The sequence below is a fragment of the Notolepis coatsorum genome (assembly GCF_963971535.1).
Source record: "Notolepis coatsorum genome assembly, chromosome: 19".
In the NCBI taxonomy this organism is placed as follows: domain Eukaryota; kingdom Metazoa; phylum Chordata; class Actinopteri; order Aulopiformes; family Paralepididae; genus Notolepis; species Notolepis coatsorum.
The window spans coordinates 21064383-21084382 of record NC_140183.1 but is presented as its reverse complement, the minus strand read 5'-3'; the positions used below and the strand labels follow the sequence as shown (position 1 = coordinate 21084382).

The 20000-nt window shown below is 44.9% G+C and overlaps 1 protein-coding gene across 1 annotated transcript in view; it reads left to right on the top strand.

Annotated features, from left to right (window-relative positions):
- Positions 1-20000, top strand: part of fzd6 (frizzled class receptor 6) — a 34460-nt gene that overhangs the window by 7209 nt on the left and 7251 nt on the right. Inside the window, exons 3-5 of the mRNA XM_084336997.1 lie at positions 9198-9394; positions 12735-13314; positions 14236-14655. Of these exons, the coding sequence (XP_084193123.1) occupies positions 9198-9394; positions 12735-13314; positions 14236-14655 (1197 nt within the window). The remainder of the gene's footprint in view (positions 1-9197; positions 9395-12734; positions 13315-14235; positions 14656-20000) is intronic.

Sequence of the window (20000 nt, the reverse complement as noted above, 5' to 3'; positions counted from 1 at the left end):
ACCTGGGGATGTATGAATCAGGGATCTGGTGAAAAACTAACGAGCGAAAACAGGAAGAGAAAAACAGCCGAATGAATTGAAGTCTATGAGAAAACTCAGTTTTTCCTTTGTACACAGTTTACCAAAATCACTCCTAATCACTCATTTCTGAATGGATGTTTATTAAATGGACATGTACTACATAATGCTTCAGGCTATGGGTCCGTATGGATTTGTAAGCCATACCACCTTCTGGGGAAATACTACCTCTGGACTACTAACTACTACAGAAAAACTTGAGTAACAAGTTTTTCTACAACTCAAGTTCAGACCTATGTTACTCTATTACGTTAGCACTCAAATGAAATTTTCTTTCTGGAATCAGAAACTTCAGAATGTCCTCTTTCAAACGAGACCAGGCTCATGCATGTGCTATAAGTATAAAGTATGTTGTTTTCGTTTGCAAAGAAAGTATGCAGTCCTCAAAAATGAAAACTAAAAAGGCCACTTTTGGGGGGCGCAGGTTAAGAGGCTAAAGGTGAATCTAAAAAGTCTTAAAAGTGCACACAACCACTCTCTCTCTCAGAGTCTCTTTAGCCGAACCATTGAAGGCCTCTGGTTCGAAACCTCTCTGCAGAGGGTTGAGCCTCTTTCGGAGGGGTGTCTGTTTCAGAAGGACATTTCACTTCTGCTCCTGGTCGCCGGTCCGTAGCGCCGCGGGAATGAATGCAGTCTTCTTTTTTACAGTAGCGCTGCCGTAAAGCAAATACAAGTCAGATTGTTGAGTGAGAGGAGCTCATTGAGATGCAGTTATGGACCTCCACAGGAGAGAGACAAGGGCTGGTAGTCAGAAGGAGCGACCCCAGGGCCCTGGGAGACCTGGGCCCGCTGCCAACCTGCAGTCTGGGAAGACGGAAAAAGAAATCATTGAATAGTGGGGTTGTTCGATTTGCCCTGTGTTGATTGTAGGTGTGTGTGTGTGTGTGCATAGGTACACATGCATGTGTAACAGAGTGGGAGAAGTCGGTTAAACTCGTTCCTCATAAATAGGACCCTTCGGATAAGTCAAGTGCGTGCTTTTGATTTAACGTTCGCTCGATCGGTAGTGTAGCTGCCTTTCATGCCGGCAAGCACAGGACTCACGGTCCAAAACTGTGTCAGTAATACGGGTTTCAACCTAGGAGGGGGGAAGCTATAGGCTAGAGTAGACCTATTTACACATGTATCTATGACGTGTGTGTGTGTTTCTGTGTGTTTCTGTGTGTTTCTGTGTCCGTCCTTGGAAAATGTGCGGTATAATTGTTTTTGGAAATACAATGTTGTTGAGACGAAAAACTGATTTGTGATATATCAGGACAGAGGTGCAGGAACACAGAGAGGGTGCTGACTGGCAGGTCAGAGGGAGAAACAAAGTCTTAGAACGCAACAGTCTTGGAACACTGGAGCACAGACAACACCTAGCTGCTGCTACTGAACCACAGACAACACCTAGCTGCTGCTGCTACTGAACCACAGACAACACCTAGCTGCTGCTACTACTGAACCACAGACAACACCTGGCTGCTGCTGCTGCTGAACCACAGACAACACCTAGCTGCTGCTGCTGCTGAACCACAGACAACACCTAGCTGCTGCTGCTACTGAACCACAGACAACACCTAGCTGCTGCTGCTGCTGAACCACAGACAACACCTAGCTGCTGCTACTGAACCACAGACAACACCTAGCTGCTGCTGCTACTGAACCACAGACAACACCTAGCTGCTGCTGCTACTGAACCACAGACAACACCTAGCTGCTGCTGCTGCTGAACCACAGACAACACCTAGCTGCTGCTACTGAACCACAGACAACACCTAGCTGCTGCTGCTACTGAACCACAGACAACACCTAGCTGCTGCTGCTACTGAACCACAGACAACACCTAGCTGCTGCTACTGAACCACAGACAACACCTAGCTGCTGCTACTGAACCACAGACAACACCTAGCTGCTGCTACTGAACCACAGACAACACCTAGCTGCTGCTGCTACTGAACCACAGACAACACCTAGCTGCTGCTGCTACTGAACCACAGACAACACCTAGCTGCTGCTGCTACTGAACCACAGACAACAGTAGCTGCTGCTGCTGAACCACAGACAACAGTAGCTGCTGCTGCTGCTGAACCACAGACAACAGTAGCTGCTGCTGCTGCTGAACCACAGACAACAGTAGCTGCTGCTGCTGCTGAACCACAGACAACACCTAGCTGCTGCTACTGAACCACAGACAACACCTAGCTGCTGCTGCTACTGAACCACAGACAACACCTAGCTGCTGCTGCTACTGAACCACAGACAACAGTAGCTGCTGCTGCTACTGAACCACAGACACCACCTAGCTGCTGCTGCTACTGAACCACAGACAACACCTAGCTGCTGCTGCTACTGAACCACAGACAACACCTAGCTGCTGCTGCTGCTGAACCACAGACAACACCTAGCTGCTGCTACTGAACCACAGACAACACCTAGCTGCTGCTGCTGCTACTGAACCACAGACAACACCTAGCTGCTGCTGCTGAACCACAGACAACACCTAGCTGCTGCTGCTACTGAACCACAGACAACACCTTGCTGCTGCTACTGAACCACAGACAACACCTAGCTGCTGCTGCTGCTGAAAGTACATAAGAAACAACACCAACATGGGCAGCTAGGTGGTGCAGTGGGCAAGGCGCTCACCACCAATGCAGGAGACGCTGGGTTCGAGCCCAGCTCTCCGCATTGCTATCAGCTTGGCTGGTCGTTCATACTAATACAATTGGCAGTATTAGGGGGTGGGAAGCTGATGGGTGGAGATCGGACGTTGTGGACAGCGACTCCTACAGGTCGGTTGGTGCGCCTGCGCAGCAGAATCAGGAAGCGACAGGAAGTGAAAAGATGCGACGGCTGCTTCCTCGAGTACCGGAGGGGACACGTGATGTAAGGCTTAGTCCACATTGCAGCCGGCTTGTCGGAGGCATGGCCTAACAGCGTTCGAGACAGGGGAGGGTAGAATTGGACGATACGAAATTGGGATGGGAGAAAAATAGAAAATGGGAGAAAAAGTAGATAATAAAAAGAAGAAAAAAACAACACCAACATGTGCAGCGCACCAGTAGAACATGTTGCCGCCTGTTCTGACCGGACAATGGGGCCAAGTAAACATAATGCACTGCCCACAACAATGGGACTTATAATTGACCGTACTCCTTTCACCACACTGCACAAACGCCCACTAGCTGTGGAGTTTACAGTGATATGCTCGTCATATCAACACTACTCTACTAGAGAATGACAATAAAAAGGGTGAACACCTTCTGTTCATTTGTCCGAAACAGCCCATAAAACTGCCATGGAGCCGCCAGCAGCCTCTTTCTGCTTTGTGACGTTAATGTTTATTCCCAGGGTTTTAGGCAGATAATCCATCACCAGTGAGCCTGTTGATTCTTCTAAACGACAGGGGTTTTCTCTCTGGTTTGGACTCTGGTTTGAAAAGCTCAACAAATACAACCGTGTTTTTTACATTTTACTAGTAGTGTAGTGTCACTACGTCTCGTTCCTCACAGTAACTGGACCACTTGCAACGCGAGTGACGAGACAAGACGACTTTCCTTTGTTTTAAAATGTTTACTTGTAAATGGGCGGCTACGTGGCGTAGTGGGCAAGGCGCACCACAAAATCTGGAGACGCTGGGCTCGCCTGTTCGAGCCCAGCGCTCCACATTTGCTTTCAGTTTAGCTGGTCGTCCACAGTAATACACATTGGCCGTATTACGGGGAGGGAAACTGAAGGGTGGGGATCAGGCGTTGTGGAAAGCGACTCCTACAGGTCGGTTGGTGCGCCTGCGCAGTAGAATCAGGAAGTGTCGGGGGCAGCGTGAGCCTCCCACGCGTTACTCCTCACCACTGAGAGATCGAGCTGCGCAGGTGAAAAGATGCGACTGCTGTTACCTCAAGTACCGGAGGGGACTTGTGCTATGTATGACTTAGTCCACATTGCAGCCGGCTTGTGGGAGGCAAGAAACAGCGTTCGTGACAGGGGAGGGTTGAATTGGATGATACGAAATTGGGATGGGAGAAAATATAGAAAAGTGGGAGAAAAAGTGGATAAAAAAAAAAAGTTTACTTGTAAATAAATGACATGTTCAAAGCACGCTCAAAAAACTGTGTAGCTTCCAACAATATCTGACTCTGAACTGACAAGGTTAAATCAAACCACAGCTACAGTGATGTCATAGCATAGAATTTAAAGCCTAGAAACGTTTTTTTTTATTATCATTTATACACTACTAAATTATGCATTTTAGACTATTTTAAACCTCATGAATTATAATGAAATTACCATTAGCAGTTTTAATCATTTTTACGTAACTAAATTATTATCATTAGCACTTGACTTGACTTAATAAATTAGTCCCTCATTGGCTCTTACAGCGCAGTTTGCAGTAGGCTAGTTTTCAGTAGGCTAGTTTTCAGTAGGCTAGTTTCCAGTAGGCTAGTTTCCAGTAGGCTAGTTTGCAGTAGGCTAGTTTGCAGTAGGCTAGTTTCCAGTAGGCTAGTTTGCAGTAGGCTAGTTTGCAGTAGGCTAGTTTCCAGTAGGCTAGTTTCCAGTAGGCTAGTTTCCAGTAGGTTAGTTTGCAGTAGGCTAGTTTTCAGTAGGCTAGTTTCCAGTAGGCTAGTTTCCAGTAGGCTAGTTTCCAGTAGGCTAGTTTCCAGTAGGTTAGTTTGCAGTAGGCTAGTTTTCAGTAGGCTAGTTTGCAGTAGGCTAGTTTGCAGTAGGCTAGTTTGCAGTAGCCTAGTTTCCAGTAGGCTAGTTTGCAGTAGGCTAGTTTGCAGTAGGCTAGTTTGCAGTAGCCTAGTTTCCAGTAGGCTAGTTTGCAGTAGCCTAGTTTCCAGTAGGCTAGTTTGCAGTAGGCTAGTTTGCAGTAGGCTAGTTTGCAGTAGCCTAGTTTCCAGTAGGCTAGTTTGCAGTAGCCTAGTTTCCAGTAGGCTAGTTTGCAGTAGGCTAGTTTGCAGTAGGCTAGTTTTCAGTAGGCTAGTTTTCAGTAGGCTAGTTTGCAGTAGGCTGGTTCACGTTCGCTCTGTGTTCAGGTCAGGACAGGTGTGACCTGATCATAGAACTTTATAAAACCTGACTGACGTCTCTCAAGATCCGCAGTCTGCTTCCTGTTTACACCGGCGAGCACATGATGCCCAGTGTACATGATACTATAAGTTATAACACATATTGTTTACAATTTCATAAATAATTTAACTATAGAGCTATAGACTAAACAAGTACATTGTTTTGCATATTTTGTGTATTTCGACTAAAAGATAGGAGAGCTGTTTTGTTAAAAACATTGTTATATTATCGAATCGTATTGAGATTGTGAACCCAATATCGTGTATCGTATCACACCGTGAGCTGAGTGAATCGTCACACCCCTAGTAGTAGTAGTTTTTCACAGTGTTACCAGCAGTGACTGGCACCCGTTATGTTGTTAGTGTCTGTAATGTGAACATGACAGTGTGATAATGTGATGTGTCGATACAGGTTCTTACAGGTTTTTAATTGCTCATGTACAGTATACAGTAATGGATCACATCAGTCTTTGTGTTGTTGCTTTGTGCCACGTTGGTATTTCATCCTGATAGAATCTCCTCGTTTTGACAACTCGCTTTTGTGTCTCAGTCGGAGTGAAGCAGGAGAGATTTTAGGAGAGATGATGTGGCTTGATAATAATAATAATACTAATGATAATAACAATAATAATAATAATAATAATAATAATAATAATAATAATAATAATAATAATAATAATAATAATAATAATAATAATAATAATAATAATAATAATAATAATAATACATCTATCATACAAAAATTGCAGCCCAAAGTGCGTCACAGCAGTACAATTGACATAAATGGAAACATAAAATCAGCATAGAAATGACAGAATAAAGGGGCGGCTAGGTGGTGCAGTGGGCAAGGCGCTCACCACCAATGCAGGAGACGCTGGGTTCGAGCCCAGCTCTCCGCATTGCTATCAGCTTGGCTGGTCATTCATACTAATACAATTGGCAGTATTAGGGGGTGGGAAGCTGATGGGTGGGGATCGGACGTTGTGGACAGCGACTCCTACAGGTCGGTTGGTGCGCCTGCACAGCAGAATCAGGAAGCGACGGGGGCGGCGTGCCCTCCAAATGCAGACCCCCGATGCTGAGAGATCGCGCTGTGCATGTGAAAAGATGCGACGAGTACCGGAGGGGACACGTGATGCCAGGCTTCGTCCACATTGCAGCCGACCAGTGGGAGGCATGGCCTAACAACGTTCGAGACAGGGGAGGGTAGAATTGCACGATACGAAATTGGGATGGGAGAAAAATAGAAAAATTGGAGAAAAAGTGACAGAATAAAAGCAGTGCTTAGGTATAGGGATGCCCCCCGGACCCCGGTTTTAAACGGGAACCGGTACTATATTAGAAAATACCGGAGTATTTATAAGCTCTGACGTCCTCGGTACTGCTATCGATACTCTAGAGAAATTATTATTATTATTATTATTATTTAAAAGTTGCGAACGATCCTCTCTCTGTCTCTGCACGAGAAGCGAGCCGCAGCCAGCGAGTCAATTATTACACACACTCCTCGCGAGTCGCTCGCTAGTGCTACACATAGACATACGGGTCCTACATACGGGTACTCCTTAATGAAAGTGTCCCCGACGCCCCGTGCTATAGCGCTCTGCACACAGACAGCAGCTCTGCATGCACTGAGTCGTGATCATGGCGGATAGAGCGAAGCGTTCTAAAGTATGGATATACTTTACAAGGGTCAATGCCGACAATGCACGTTGCCACAAGTGCAACAAAACATTTGCCAGTAAGGGTGGCAATACGAGCAAATCAATTTATCAAAACATCTGTTGGCAAAACATGATATTAGTGTGCAGAAATGCGCGTATTCGACTGCCTTGCGCGCAGTGTTCCATCTGCATCCACTGCAGCCGTAACCGTAAGCCAAGATACGGAGTTGCCTAGGCTAATAACGAATTATTACAAATAGGCTAATAAACAAAACAATTGTTTAGCTACAAATACTACAATCTAAACTTTTTATAGATCGTCAAGCTGAGGCGTCAGCCACCAATGTGTCCCAGGCCAGTGAGCCCAGGGCCACCACACATCCTTCCCTCTACCTCCCTCCACCACCCAAAGTCCTTTCACCCTAGCAGCTAGAGGAAGGATGACAGAGGATAGGGTGAACGAGTGTCACAGTTCTGTTAGCCTTTTGCATTTGTTGTTTATTATAAAAAGTCTATAATTCAGAGTCAGACACATTTAAAACATTGTTGCTGCTGTTGCTGAAGAAATTATATTAATTTATTATATTTATTTATAAAGTTATATAAAAGAACATTGCTGTTGCTGAAGAAATTATATTTATTTATAATACTTATTTATAAAGTTGTATTTATAAATAATAAAGCAATGTTGATTCTGTTCTTAATTAATTGTCTTTTTTTCTTGCAAAAAAAGAACCAAAAAGAACCGATAAGAGTATCGATAAAGTACCGAACCGTTAAGCAGTATCGATAAGAGTAGTAGTATCGATAAAATCCTAACGATACCCATCCCTACTTAGGTATCAAAAGAAAGATCCTGGACCGTACATGAATCTGGTCTCACCCCGCCTGTGTGGTCTGTGATGTTCACCACAGTGTAATCCACAGTAATCTTGTGGATATTACAGTAACACATGTCACGGTCTGTACAGTGGAACCCTGTCAACAGCTCTGTACATTCCAGCCTCCTGTCACTGTATGTTTCCAAAGAGCCATGGAGTCATTTCCTGGTGCCCATGCCACCCCCCCCCCCCCCCCCCCCCCAAGCCCCCCAGTCTTCCACAAATCTGTTGAAATGGTATGTGAGTCTGCCTGTGAAAGGGTGGCTTTGTGTGGTGTTGTAGACTAGAGCACTACGGCTCCTTGGCTTCCAGTATGTTCTTTACTTACTTTTGGGATCTCTCTCTTTTTTCCACCTACTCATGTGTGCAGGATATTACAACTGTATTGTAATATTGTTGCTATGCCAACATAAAACAACAACAATAACAACAACAATAACAACAACAACATGCAGTCTCTAGGCCTGAAGCCCAACGCCTCCTGACCCCCGCCGTGGTCTTTCTGCCCTAATGCACAACTGCATGCATTTGAAATAATAGCATGTGGTATTTTGTTTTTTTTAATCCAAAGCACACAACACAGTGAATGCGCTTACTGTTTTTGATTTGATTTCCTCTCTGTGTGTTCAGTAGAAAGCAATCTGGCTGCAAGCTAGCCTAGCTTTACACAAATGAATGGAAGCGGATAGTTTAGTTTAGTTTATTTATTTAGCACATTATTAAAAAAAAACAGTGCTAGGAGGGAACGAAGTCCAAAGGGCTTGTACAAAGTTCCACTCCCATCCCATCAATGTCCATAATCATATATGAACGAAATACATGTAAACATGGTCTAGAAAATAAACTCAAAACAAGATCAGAGACATAAGGCAAACACTATTGCGAAAAAATGGAAGATAGACACGGATAGATGTCATGTTCAAAACACAGCAACCAGAGCCAATAACAAGATTTATTTTCTTTTTTAAGTACAAGAAAGCAAAGGAGAGGAGAATAACATATGAAAAGTATATAATGAAGAAAAAGAACAAAATAAGCAGCCATATATCTAACACTGATGCATACAGATACGGACTAGCTAGCCTAGCTGTTGGCCAAAAACACCTAAGCTAGGCTAGTGGTCCGTATCCGCTTCCATTCATTTGCGCTAAGCTAGGCTAGCTTGCAGCCGGATAGCTTTCTACTGAACGCATGAACGAGAGGAAATTGGTGTCTATCTTGTTGTCTGACTCTGGCATTTCCCATAATGTTGGTGTGTTCATTTAAGATCAGGTGCTCCAGCTAGAATCAACCCCCAACTGGTGTTAAGAGTCATAATCGACCCTTAATTGAACGGAATTGATTCCTGTTTTTTGGTTTCACCTTGAATACATTTTCTTTTTGTAACTAAATACTGAAAAACGGAAACCAAAATGGGATCATAATATTTGCTGTTAATCAAAACCCTTCAAGATAGGTCTGAGCTTGTAACATATACAGCTAACAATGTCTCTCTTCTCCCCCCCCCCCCCCCCACCCTCCAGCCCTTTATGCCTCTGGCCAACCTGCGCTGTTCTCCAGACGTACATCACTTCCTCTGCCAGGCCTTCGTCCCGGCGTGCACGGAGGAGAACAGGGTGATCCGTCCGTGCCGGGAGCAGTGCGAGGCCGTGCGCTCGGACTGCAGGAAGGACGTCGCCACCTTCGGCGTGACCTGGCCCCCCGAGCTTCAGTGTGACAGGTAGGACCGGCTGCTCCGCTCTCCTTGGTGACACGTGACTGGAGGAAAGTAGAGGAGGTTCAAAGAGAGTAAAGGAACACGCCAACATTATGGGACGACGACGGGGCTCGCCATCTTCTCCAGAGTCAGACAAGAAGATAGATACCAGCTTCCTCTTGTTCATGCGTTCAGTAGAAAGCTATCCGGCTGCAAGCTCACCTGGCTTAGCACACATTAAAGGAAGCTGGTACGGATCAGCTAGCCTGGCTGCTGGCCTTTCCACCTTTCCTGGTGCTTTAAGCTAGGCTAGCTGATCCGTATCCACTTCCATTTATTTGTGCAAAGCTAGGCTAGCTTATAAAAAGCTTATTGTGGAATGTTAATGTTGTGTAATGTAATGTTAACCACTCAGCCCTGGGGTTTATTACCGGTCATACAATAGCAACAATATTCACCACTGTATCCTCTATGATAAGGTCGGTTGGTCTTCTCTGACTGAGAGATGCAATAATCACGGGTATCTGTATATCTACAAAGCCATGGTATCTGTATATCTACAAAGCCATGGTATCTGTATATCTACAAAGCCATGGTATCTGTATATCTACAAAGCCATGGTATCTGTATATACAGTATATAAAGCCCTGTATATCTACAAAGCCATGGTATCTGTATATCTACAAAGCCATGGTATCTGTATATACAGTATATAAAGCCCTGTATATCTACAAAGCCATGGTATCTGTATTATATAAAGCCATGGTATCTGTATATCTACAAAGCCATGGTATCTGTATATATATATAAAGCCCTGGTCGGAAAATTACCATCATATATTAGATCTATGTTACACTGGAACCATGGTCCATTTTAACTGGCTCCAGTTACTGGCTGGTTCTTCAGGTACCTCATGCCAGGACTGATCTGGGAAAGACTGCTTTTACTGCTTTTACTGCGTTTTACTGCAGCAGACTCATGGAATCTCTTGCAAAGTGACCTGAAACGTAATACTTTTATACCTCTGGGACACTTCAGGTTTCCACTTAATAACAGTCCATTACCTGTAACAGTTTTAACCGATATGCTTGTTAATTGTTATGATTGTATTTCTATTCTAAGTGTGTGTGGGGGGGGGCTGAAGTCTGGTTCACTCTTGTACTTTACTGATAAACGCTCTGCAGGAACATGGTATTTCCTTAGATTAGATTGCTGGTAAGTCTAAACCAAACATAATTTGTTTGTGCTTTTGCACGTCAGCATCTCAGAACTGTCGAGACAAGCATACTTGGCGGTAACTGGTGGCAGCAACATATGAAGAACCATTTGTTTCTTATTGTCAGACATGAAGGAGACATCGCTAGCTACACTAAATGACTTGTGTTTCATATTTAGCCATTGGAATCGACTTGTTTTCTTCAATGTTGTAACAACAGTGGTGATCTAACAGAAATACAACATTATCATTTAGTTTCACAATGCAGCAGTATTAGAAATAGTTGAATGTTCAATCATAGCTGGATGATAGTAGATCATCAAGAATGCTGCACCACGATGTATGTTTTAAAAGATGACGTCAGACAACATTACGTCACAGAGGAAATCATATTGGGGTTAACCCTTTCACTACCACACTACAGGCAGTTAACCTTCTGTAGTGTGGTAGTGAAAGGTTAACCTTCTGTAGTGGTAGTGAAAGGGTTAACCTTATGTAGTGTGTTAGTGAAAGGGTTAACATTCTGTAGTGTGGTAGTGAAAGCGTTAACCCTTTGTCAATGAAAGGGTTAACATTCTGTAGTGTGGTAGTGAAATGTTAACCTTCTGTAGTGTGGTAGTGAAAGGGTTAACCTTCTGTAGTGTGGTAGTGAAGGGTTAACCTTCTGTAGTGTGGTAGTGAAAGGTTAACCTTCTGTAGTGTGGTAGTGAAAGGGTTAACATTCTGTAGTGTGGTAGTGAAAGGTTAACCTTCTGTAGTGTGGTAGTGAAAGGGTTAACCTTCTGTAGTGTGGTAGTGAAGGGTTAACCTTCTGTAGTGTGGTAGTGAAAGGGTTAACCTTCTGTAGTGTGGTAGTGAAGGGTTAACCTTCTGTAGTGTGGTAGTGAAAGGGTTAACATTCTGTAGTGTGGTAGTGAAGGGTTAACATTCTGTAGTGTGGTAGTGAAAGGTTAACCTTCTGTAGTGTGGTAGTGAAAGGGTTAAATAATGTTAAACCGGTCAAAGCAGCAACAGCTTGTGATATATTATATTATATTTTATTTATTTTATTATATATATTATACACACCACTCAGCCCTGGTGACGGGTACCAAGCAAAAGGTGCAAACAATCCACTCCAGCTAAATGAGCTCTTGATTAGTACTGGAGTTCTGCTCGGAGCCGCTGTTATTATTAATGCCGCTTTCAAGTGGTTTGGATTAGGGCTGACCTTTGAAGCTTTTTTTGGCAATCGAAGCTTCGGGGCCGAGCTTCGATTTTAATTCGAAGCTTCAAAAAAAAATATATATATATATTAATTATAATTAAAAAAAATGTATGTTATGTTGTGGGACTTGTACAGCACTTTGGTAAACTTTGTTGTTTTTAAATGTGCTTTATAAATAAAGTGGATTGGATTAATTAATTAAGTAGCCCCTTTCGTGACTGTGACGCAGCCAACAAGGTTTCACTCGGCTGCGCTGCCTGTGTGCAGTGGGGCTGCTCTCACAGCCAACGACATGACATTACATAATTATGTTGCAACCTTCATCTATCAAGCAAACAATTATATTATATTTAATTTATAATTTATAATTATATCAGACAATGCACCTATAAAAGCAGATGATTACAATTAAATTAGCCAACTAGGTAACACATTAGTCATAGCAGCATAGGCATAGCCTTATTAATGTTTTGTGTGGCGTCGCCGTCGTGTACAACGATACTTACGTTTTTTAGGTGATTTGACAAAGTTGTTGTAGAGTTGTGATATGCCATTTTCTTCTGGCACTCTGCTTTTTGGGCATTGTCTTTGCATATTTTAAAGTGTAACCACACGCCTGATGACTTCTTCGTCGACATGTCTGCTGCACATGTCCTTGTTGTTTTCAACACAGATAATCTCCACGTGCTTGTTGTAGAGAGGTGGAGTCGAGGCGCTGCTTACTTTCGTTTCATTGGAATGGAGCCGCAAGATTTTGGAGGCAAACATTGTTATTTTATTTTTTATTTTTAAACTTCGATTTTTTTTTATATGTTCGAAGCTCGTGCCATCGAACGAAGCTTCGAAGTATTTAAGACAGCCCTAGTTTGGATACGTTCCGGCTGTCGCCACGATGCTTCTGAACGTGACTCTTATGGTTTGTGTTTTGTTTGACTCTACAGATTGGACGCGTGCAGCTCTCCGGACGGCTCCGCCCTCCCTCCCACCACCGCCAAGAGCTCCCCGTCGGCCAAGAGGGACCTGGGCTTCTGGTGCCCGCTGCAGCTGAAGACCAAGCCCAGCCAGGGCTCCACGTTCCTGGGGGCTCAGGACTGCGCGCCCCCCTGCTCCAACATGTACTTCAAGCCCCACGAGATCGACTTCGCCAAGAGCTTCATCGGCGTGTGTTCCATCATCTGCCTGGGCGCCACCCTCTTCACCTTCCTCACCTTCCTCATCGACGTCAAGCGCTTCCGCTACCCGGAGCGGCCCATCATCTTCTACGCCGTGTGCTACAGCGTGGTGTCGCTCATCTACTTCCTGGGCTTCCTGCTGGGGAACAGGGCGGCGTGCAGCGAGGCGTCCCACGGCGCGGCGGTGGACATCGTGGTGCTGGGCTCCCAGAGTAAAGGCTGCACGCTGCTCTTCATGCTGCTGTACTTCTTCTCCACCGCCGGCATGGTCTGGTGGGTCATCCTCACCATCACCTGGTTCCTGGCGGCGGGGCCCAAGTGGAGCTGTGAGGCCATCGAGAAGAAGGCGGTAAAGATCATGGTTTTGTTTTGTTTTTTAAACTTGAACTTGAGGGACTGCATACTTTCTTTGAAAAGCGTATCTTTATACTTTATACTTATAGCACATGCATGAGCCTGGTCTCCTTTGAAAGATAACATTCATAAAGTTTCTGATACAATAAAGAAAGATCACTTTTATATTATTATTATTATTCCTGGTCGCTGCGCACTTACCCCCCACAGTCGGTCTGGGAGAGTGGAGGCTATCACATGCTTCCTCCGACACACGTCTAGCCAATCAACCGCTTCTTTTCACCTGGCAGCGCGGACTCTCACTGAGAGGGTGTAACGTGTGGAAGGATCACACTACCCCCCTTAGATCCTATCCGTGCTGAGCAGGCGCCCCGACCGAACTGTAGGAGTCGCTGTTTACAACGACCCGGACCCACCCCGCCAGCTTTCTCACCCTCTAATACAGCCAATAGACCTATCTCAAACCCTGCCCTCTTTTCTTGATCCTCCAATCACAACAGAAAGTTTGTCCGAGGTAAGCGACAGTTGTGATTGGAGGATCAAGAAAAGAGGGCAGGGTTTGAGATAGGTCCATTGTATTAGTGTGAACGGCCAGCCAAGCTGGTGACAACGCCGGAGCTGTGAGCTGGATTCTAACAGGCGAATCCAGCGTCTCCGGTGTTGGTGACGAACGCAATCTCCGCTACGCCACCTGACCGCACTGATCACTTTTATATTCTAATCTGTAATCCCATCAAACGGCGACCTCTAGGCAAAGTTTCACGAAGGGTTATAGCCTCTAGTCGTCTTCCTGTCATCTATTGTTATTACCATTTATTTAGTTTATTCCGTATGTGCCTTTTTGGTTGCCTGTAAAGCGACCTTGGGTTTCTTGAAATATATAAGTTAATATCATTATTATGGTTCTATCTGGCAGGTGTGGTTCCACTCGGTGGCCTGGGGCCTCCCCGGCGCGCTGACCGTGATGCTGCTGGCTCTGAACAAGGTGGAGGGGGACAACATCAGCGGCGTGTGCTTCGTGGGGCTGTACGACCTGGACGCCCTGCGCTACTTCGTCCTGGCGCCGCTGTGCGTGGGCGTGGTGGCCGGCCTGTCCCTCCTCCTGGCGGGCATCGTGTCGCTCAACCACGTGCGGCAGGTGATCCAGCACGACGAGCGCAACCAGGAGAAGCTGAAGAAGTTCATGATCCGCATCGGCGTGTTCAGCGGCCTCTACCTGGTGCCGCTGGTCACGCTGATCGCCTGCTACGTCTACGAGCAGAACCAGCGCAGCGTCTGGGAGAACACCTGGATCAACGACCGTTGTCAGGAGTACAGCATCCCCTGCTCACACAAGGTATTATGGAGAACGGTGGGGATGGGTACCGCGTCAGGTACATTTAAGGGTACTACCGACCGAATCACGTCGGTTCTACCGAGTGCCGATTCACGTGAGATCCGCCGGTGCCACATTTCGGTACTGTAAAAAAAATAAAAATAAAAAAACGCGAATGATTTACCGCGAAACGAAACCTATGAAGTGTGCCGCACGTTCATAGGTAGAGGAGGGAACAGCGCCCCCTGCTCACACTCTGAGAGCGGCTGTAGTGCAGGTAGAGGAGGGAACAGCGCCCCCTGCTCACACTCTGAGAGCGGCTGTAGTGCAGGTAGAGGAGGGAACAGCGCCCCCTGCTCACACTCTGAGAGCGGCTGTAGTGCAGGTAGAGGAGGGAACAGCGCCCCCTGCTCACACTCTGAGAGCGGCTGTAGTGCAGGTAGAGGAGGGAACAGCGCCCCCTGCTCACACTCTGAGAGCGGCTGTAGTGCAGGTAGAGGAGGGAACAGCGCCCCCTGCTCACACTCTGAGAGCGGCTGTAGTGCAGGTAGATGAGGGAACAACAGCGCCCCCTGCTCACACTCTGAGAGCGGCTGTAGTGCAGGTAGAGGAGGGAACAGCAGCCCCTGCTCACACTCTGAGAGCGGCTGTAGTGCAGGTAGAGGAGGGAACAACAGCGCCCCCTGCTCACACTCTGAGAGCGGCTGTAGTGCAGGTAGAGGAGGGAACAACAGCGCCCCCTGCTCACACTCTGAGAGCGGCTGTAGTGCAGGTAGAGGAGGGAACAGCGCCCCCTGCTCACACTCTGAGAGCGGCTGTAGTGCAGGTAGAGGAGGGAACACTGTGAAACAGCATCTAACTTAGTAGAGCCAACATGTGTCTGTACCCCGGTCAGGCCACGTGAGCGGATCGGCGCGGCCGAGAAATCCGCTCTTCGCTCTTTAAAGCTTGGTCCGCTCCGCTAATCGCTCATGTTGACCCCGCCCCCAAGTCGCTCTCCGCTCGCTCCCCACTCACCTTGAATCGAGCGCTCCCCGCTCCCCGCGCCAGATCGCTCGGCAGTTTTTCTTTTTCTTTTTTGGAGCATGGTGTAAATGAGCTCAAACTACAACAGTCTACACCCCCTGGGCCCCTTAACAATTGTTTGTATTGAGCCGCATTGTAATTGTAGCCATTCTGCAATGTTAAATAACGTTGTTTATCCATAAACTAGCTCTATTAAGCGATGATAGGCTAGCCGAGCCACAATGCTATGGTCGCTGCCATTAACGTTAGCATGTAAGCTAACGTCAACAACAATGGCGTCGATACTTTTTCTACCAGGAGTGAGTGTGGGCGTCATAGATATCTATGGTGGGCGTCTCTACAGTGACGAAGCCTGAACCCTTCTCATTGGTTGAAAATGGCCTTCATGTTTGTACATCGCCATCTGTTGCTTTGGCATTGTACTGCATGTATATATTACATCAACAGTGTTAAACCACTGTGAGCGGCCTGGAGTGGATTGGAGCGGAGGAGAACTCTCGCTCGGGACGTCGCGCCGACTCATTTTAAAACCCACTCCTCGCTCACGTCAAATTCGCCCGCTCCGCGCCCCGCGCCGCTCACGCTCCGATCCGCTCACATGGCCTGACCCCGGTTTGGATTCTTTTACAACTTAATTTAACTCAAATATTCAACACAACAGGCAGGCAATGATCATTATGATTATGATTATATATATATATTAGGGCTGACCCCTATTAGTTGATTAGTCGACTAATCGGTCGAAAGGAGCCGTAGTCGACTGCCAACCTCTTAGTCGAATATTTTTTATTTTTTTTTATATAATAATAATTTACATTTTTTAATTTTGTATCATTCTTTCCAAAAGAAAAGAGGCCTAGAAGCGTGGCTAACGCTAATGGCACGCATACCAGAGGCTAGCTGCCTACGAAAACAGGCACAGAGGCACTGAAAGAGGATTTCACCCATCTAATGAACACACTAGACTAGACAAATATCAAGATGTATCCATCAGTGGACCAATTGCATGCTTTTGCAGAGGACAAGAAGCCTTCAGTCGACTCCTTCAGACATTAACACTTTGACGACCGATGGGCTTAGTCTAATTAGTGGCTAGAGGACCGGGGAATGTAAACAAACATGTGGGTTTTCTAACAGCTATATCTATACTTTATAGTGTTGCTATCTGTTAGGGATGCACCGATATGAAAATTTGCCACCGATACCGATACCGATTGTTCAACTAACACAATCGGCCGATACCGATACCGATATTTGTGGCAAATTTTTTTTATTTTATTTAATTTTTTTTTGTAATTTTAAAAAAAAAATGTAATTTTTATTTTAAATTTTCTTGAAACTACTGTATATTTGTGTTACAAATTGTGCTCACCGATATGAACATAGGCCTCTTTACTACTTAAAAAAAGGAAACATCAAGAAATAGCACTATCTCTCCCAGTATGGTCTGCCGGGCTGCAGCTAGTTATTAGTTATCCCAGTATGGTCTACCGGGCTGCAGCTGGTTACTATTGTCTCAACCAGAGCTCTCAACCAATGAAATTTTGATTGACAGTCGATTCTGCCAATTACGTCACACACCGCTTGCACCCGCCTCTGCTGTTACCACCAATCGGCAAGCGCATATACATTTTTTACTTCCGCTTTTGTCCGCCATTGATTTTGACGAGAGGTTTTCTACAACAACAACAATGTTAAATGCGCGGCCGACGTTTAGCTTTTAGTTCCGCAGGATGACTAAATGAGGCATAATGATTTTACTGCAACGAATGTTATAATAAAACAAAGCCTTTCTATACATGTGTCTGATTGAAAACTTTATTAACAGATTGCAGAATGGGTAAAACTCAGGGCTCTATGAGCAACGGAAGGAACTGAGCTAGTATGAAGTTGCTACGTTCGGGTAAATAATATGCTGATGTTATTGAACGTGTAACACTAACTATATAACGTTAATGCCACAAAACGAATGCATTTGTTAATCATAAGTAGTAACTTTGATGCAGTAGCTCGTGTGTGTGGGCCAGGGGAGGCGTTGTGCAGGTCGCGACGCGACTGAAATTTGTTTTGCCTTTTGACGCGACACAAATTGATGGATATTTATCGGCTACTGCCATCGGCACATTCAAGCTTATCGATTGCAGTCAACAAGGCACTTATCGGCCGATACCGATACCCGACCGATACATCGGTGCACCCCTACTATCTGTCCATTCTCATTGTCAATTGAGTGCATAAACCGTCCCTTCAGAATGGCTTAAAGAAAAAGAATCCAGCGGTAGGTTGTCATTTTATAGCGCCGTGAATATAAGCTTTATCGCAGATTTCGTATCATCTATTTTCTGGAAAGCTAGTTATAGAGCTAAAGGCTACTAACGTTATATTCAACGGCATTTCCGTTGTATATATGCTAATGAAATAACATAAACTGCTTATGATCCGGACTATCCCAGGATGAAAGGGGGGCGGCGGGGGACGTCGATTAGTATTATTGATTACCAATAGAGTGTCTGTGTAAGTAGCCACATTCACAGATCGATTGCTTGCGTTGCACAACAAGCTCCGATCCGGCTATAAATTAGGTGATAAATGTCTTACCGTCAGCCTGTGTGATACCCGGCAGCATTTCCCCGTTATCGATCTGCATCTGGTAGATCGATATGTCCATTAGGTTGATGATAAATCCCCTTATTCCATGGTGAAATCTCCGCTTTGAAACGTGATACACGGTGCATGCTGTCGGTTTGTGATCAGAGTAATATGATACTCCGTTGGAGGGTAAAAAAATTAAAAATCCATTCGCCCACAATGATACTGCAGTGGAGCGATGGCGCCCCTAAGAGGATCTGGCCGGTATTGCATGTTGCCGATTCCACAGAGGCGGGTAGATCTGCAGAGTCGATCAGGGATCTTGATCCGGTTATTAATATGGAATAAAACAATAACAACTTGCCATGGCTATATACGTGCCTCTGGTCCACAACGCATGGCACCGAAACACGTATATATACGTGGCTGGTCCTTAAAGTGTTAAGCGCCCCCCACAGCCAAAATGGAATGATAAAAAAATTAAAAATTAAAATAATAATAATAATAATAATAATAATAATATTATATATATATATTTTTTTTTAAATGTTGCGACCAATAGTCGACTAACGGCAAATTTTGGCCAATCATAGTCGACCATCCAAATCCTTAGTCGGGGACAGCCCTAATATATATTTATAATGTAATAATAACCATAGGACCATAGGATCCACAGGCGGCCACACTAACCAGCTGAGTGTCAGACCCTTTAGCAGGTGCTGGTTGACTGAGACCGACCCGTCAGTAGTTTACATTATACAAAGATATAGGTTTTACAAGATCACACCCTGGATTGTAATTGGCAATACTGTGTGGATGTTTTTGGTTTCCAAAGTCTGGATTTTCAGGATTCAGTCAGTCAAAATGCATATAATTTCTTGGACAGTATTTCTGAAAACTGAAAACAGTAAGGGAATAACTGTTAGCTTCTGTGAAATACAGTATTTGTAAACTACAAATATTATGTGCAGCATTGATTTCCAATTAGTAATGAGTAACGTCACGGTGACCAAATGCGTCCACATTTTTATAGGATTCTATCACATTTTCATAACAATAACGAATATTACTTACCCTGCGCCGTTTTCATTGAGGTTTCTTACAAATTAACGATGTTTTATTTGTCCTATATATGCGGATAACATTTAAAATCTTAAATTGTACCATTTTGTTTCCCTTTAGACAACAAACATTATGCTAATGATGCATTTTTTACTGGGAATGGGGCGTGGCCGTATTTGGTCCCAGACAATAAGAGTGACTGCGATTGGTCTACGTTCCGTTACTGGAACCTGTGGACTTGGGGATGATCTTGTGTTTATGTGACCTGGGCTTGTAGTGCTGCTGTTGTGTTGCTCTTGTGTTGAGTTGTGTTGTATTGCTCTTGTGTTGAGTTGAGTTGTGTTGTGTCGTGTTGAGTTGTGTTGTGTTTTGTTTTGTTGTGTTGTATTCAGTTGGGTTGTGTTTCGTTGTGTTGTATTGTGTTGGGTTGTGTTGAGTTGTGTTGTGTTGTGTTGTGTTGGGTTGAGTTGTGTTGAGTTGTGTTGTATTGTGTTGTGTTGGGTTGTGTTGTGTTGTGTTGTGTAACTTGTGTTGTGTTGTATTGTGTTGTGTTGTGTTGGGTTGAGTTGTGTTGTGTTGTATTGTGTTGTGTTGGGTTGGGTTGGGTTGAGTTGTGTTGTGTTGTATTGTGTTGTGTTGGGTTGTATATTGTGTTGTATTATGTTGTGTTGGGTTGTGTTGTATTGTGT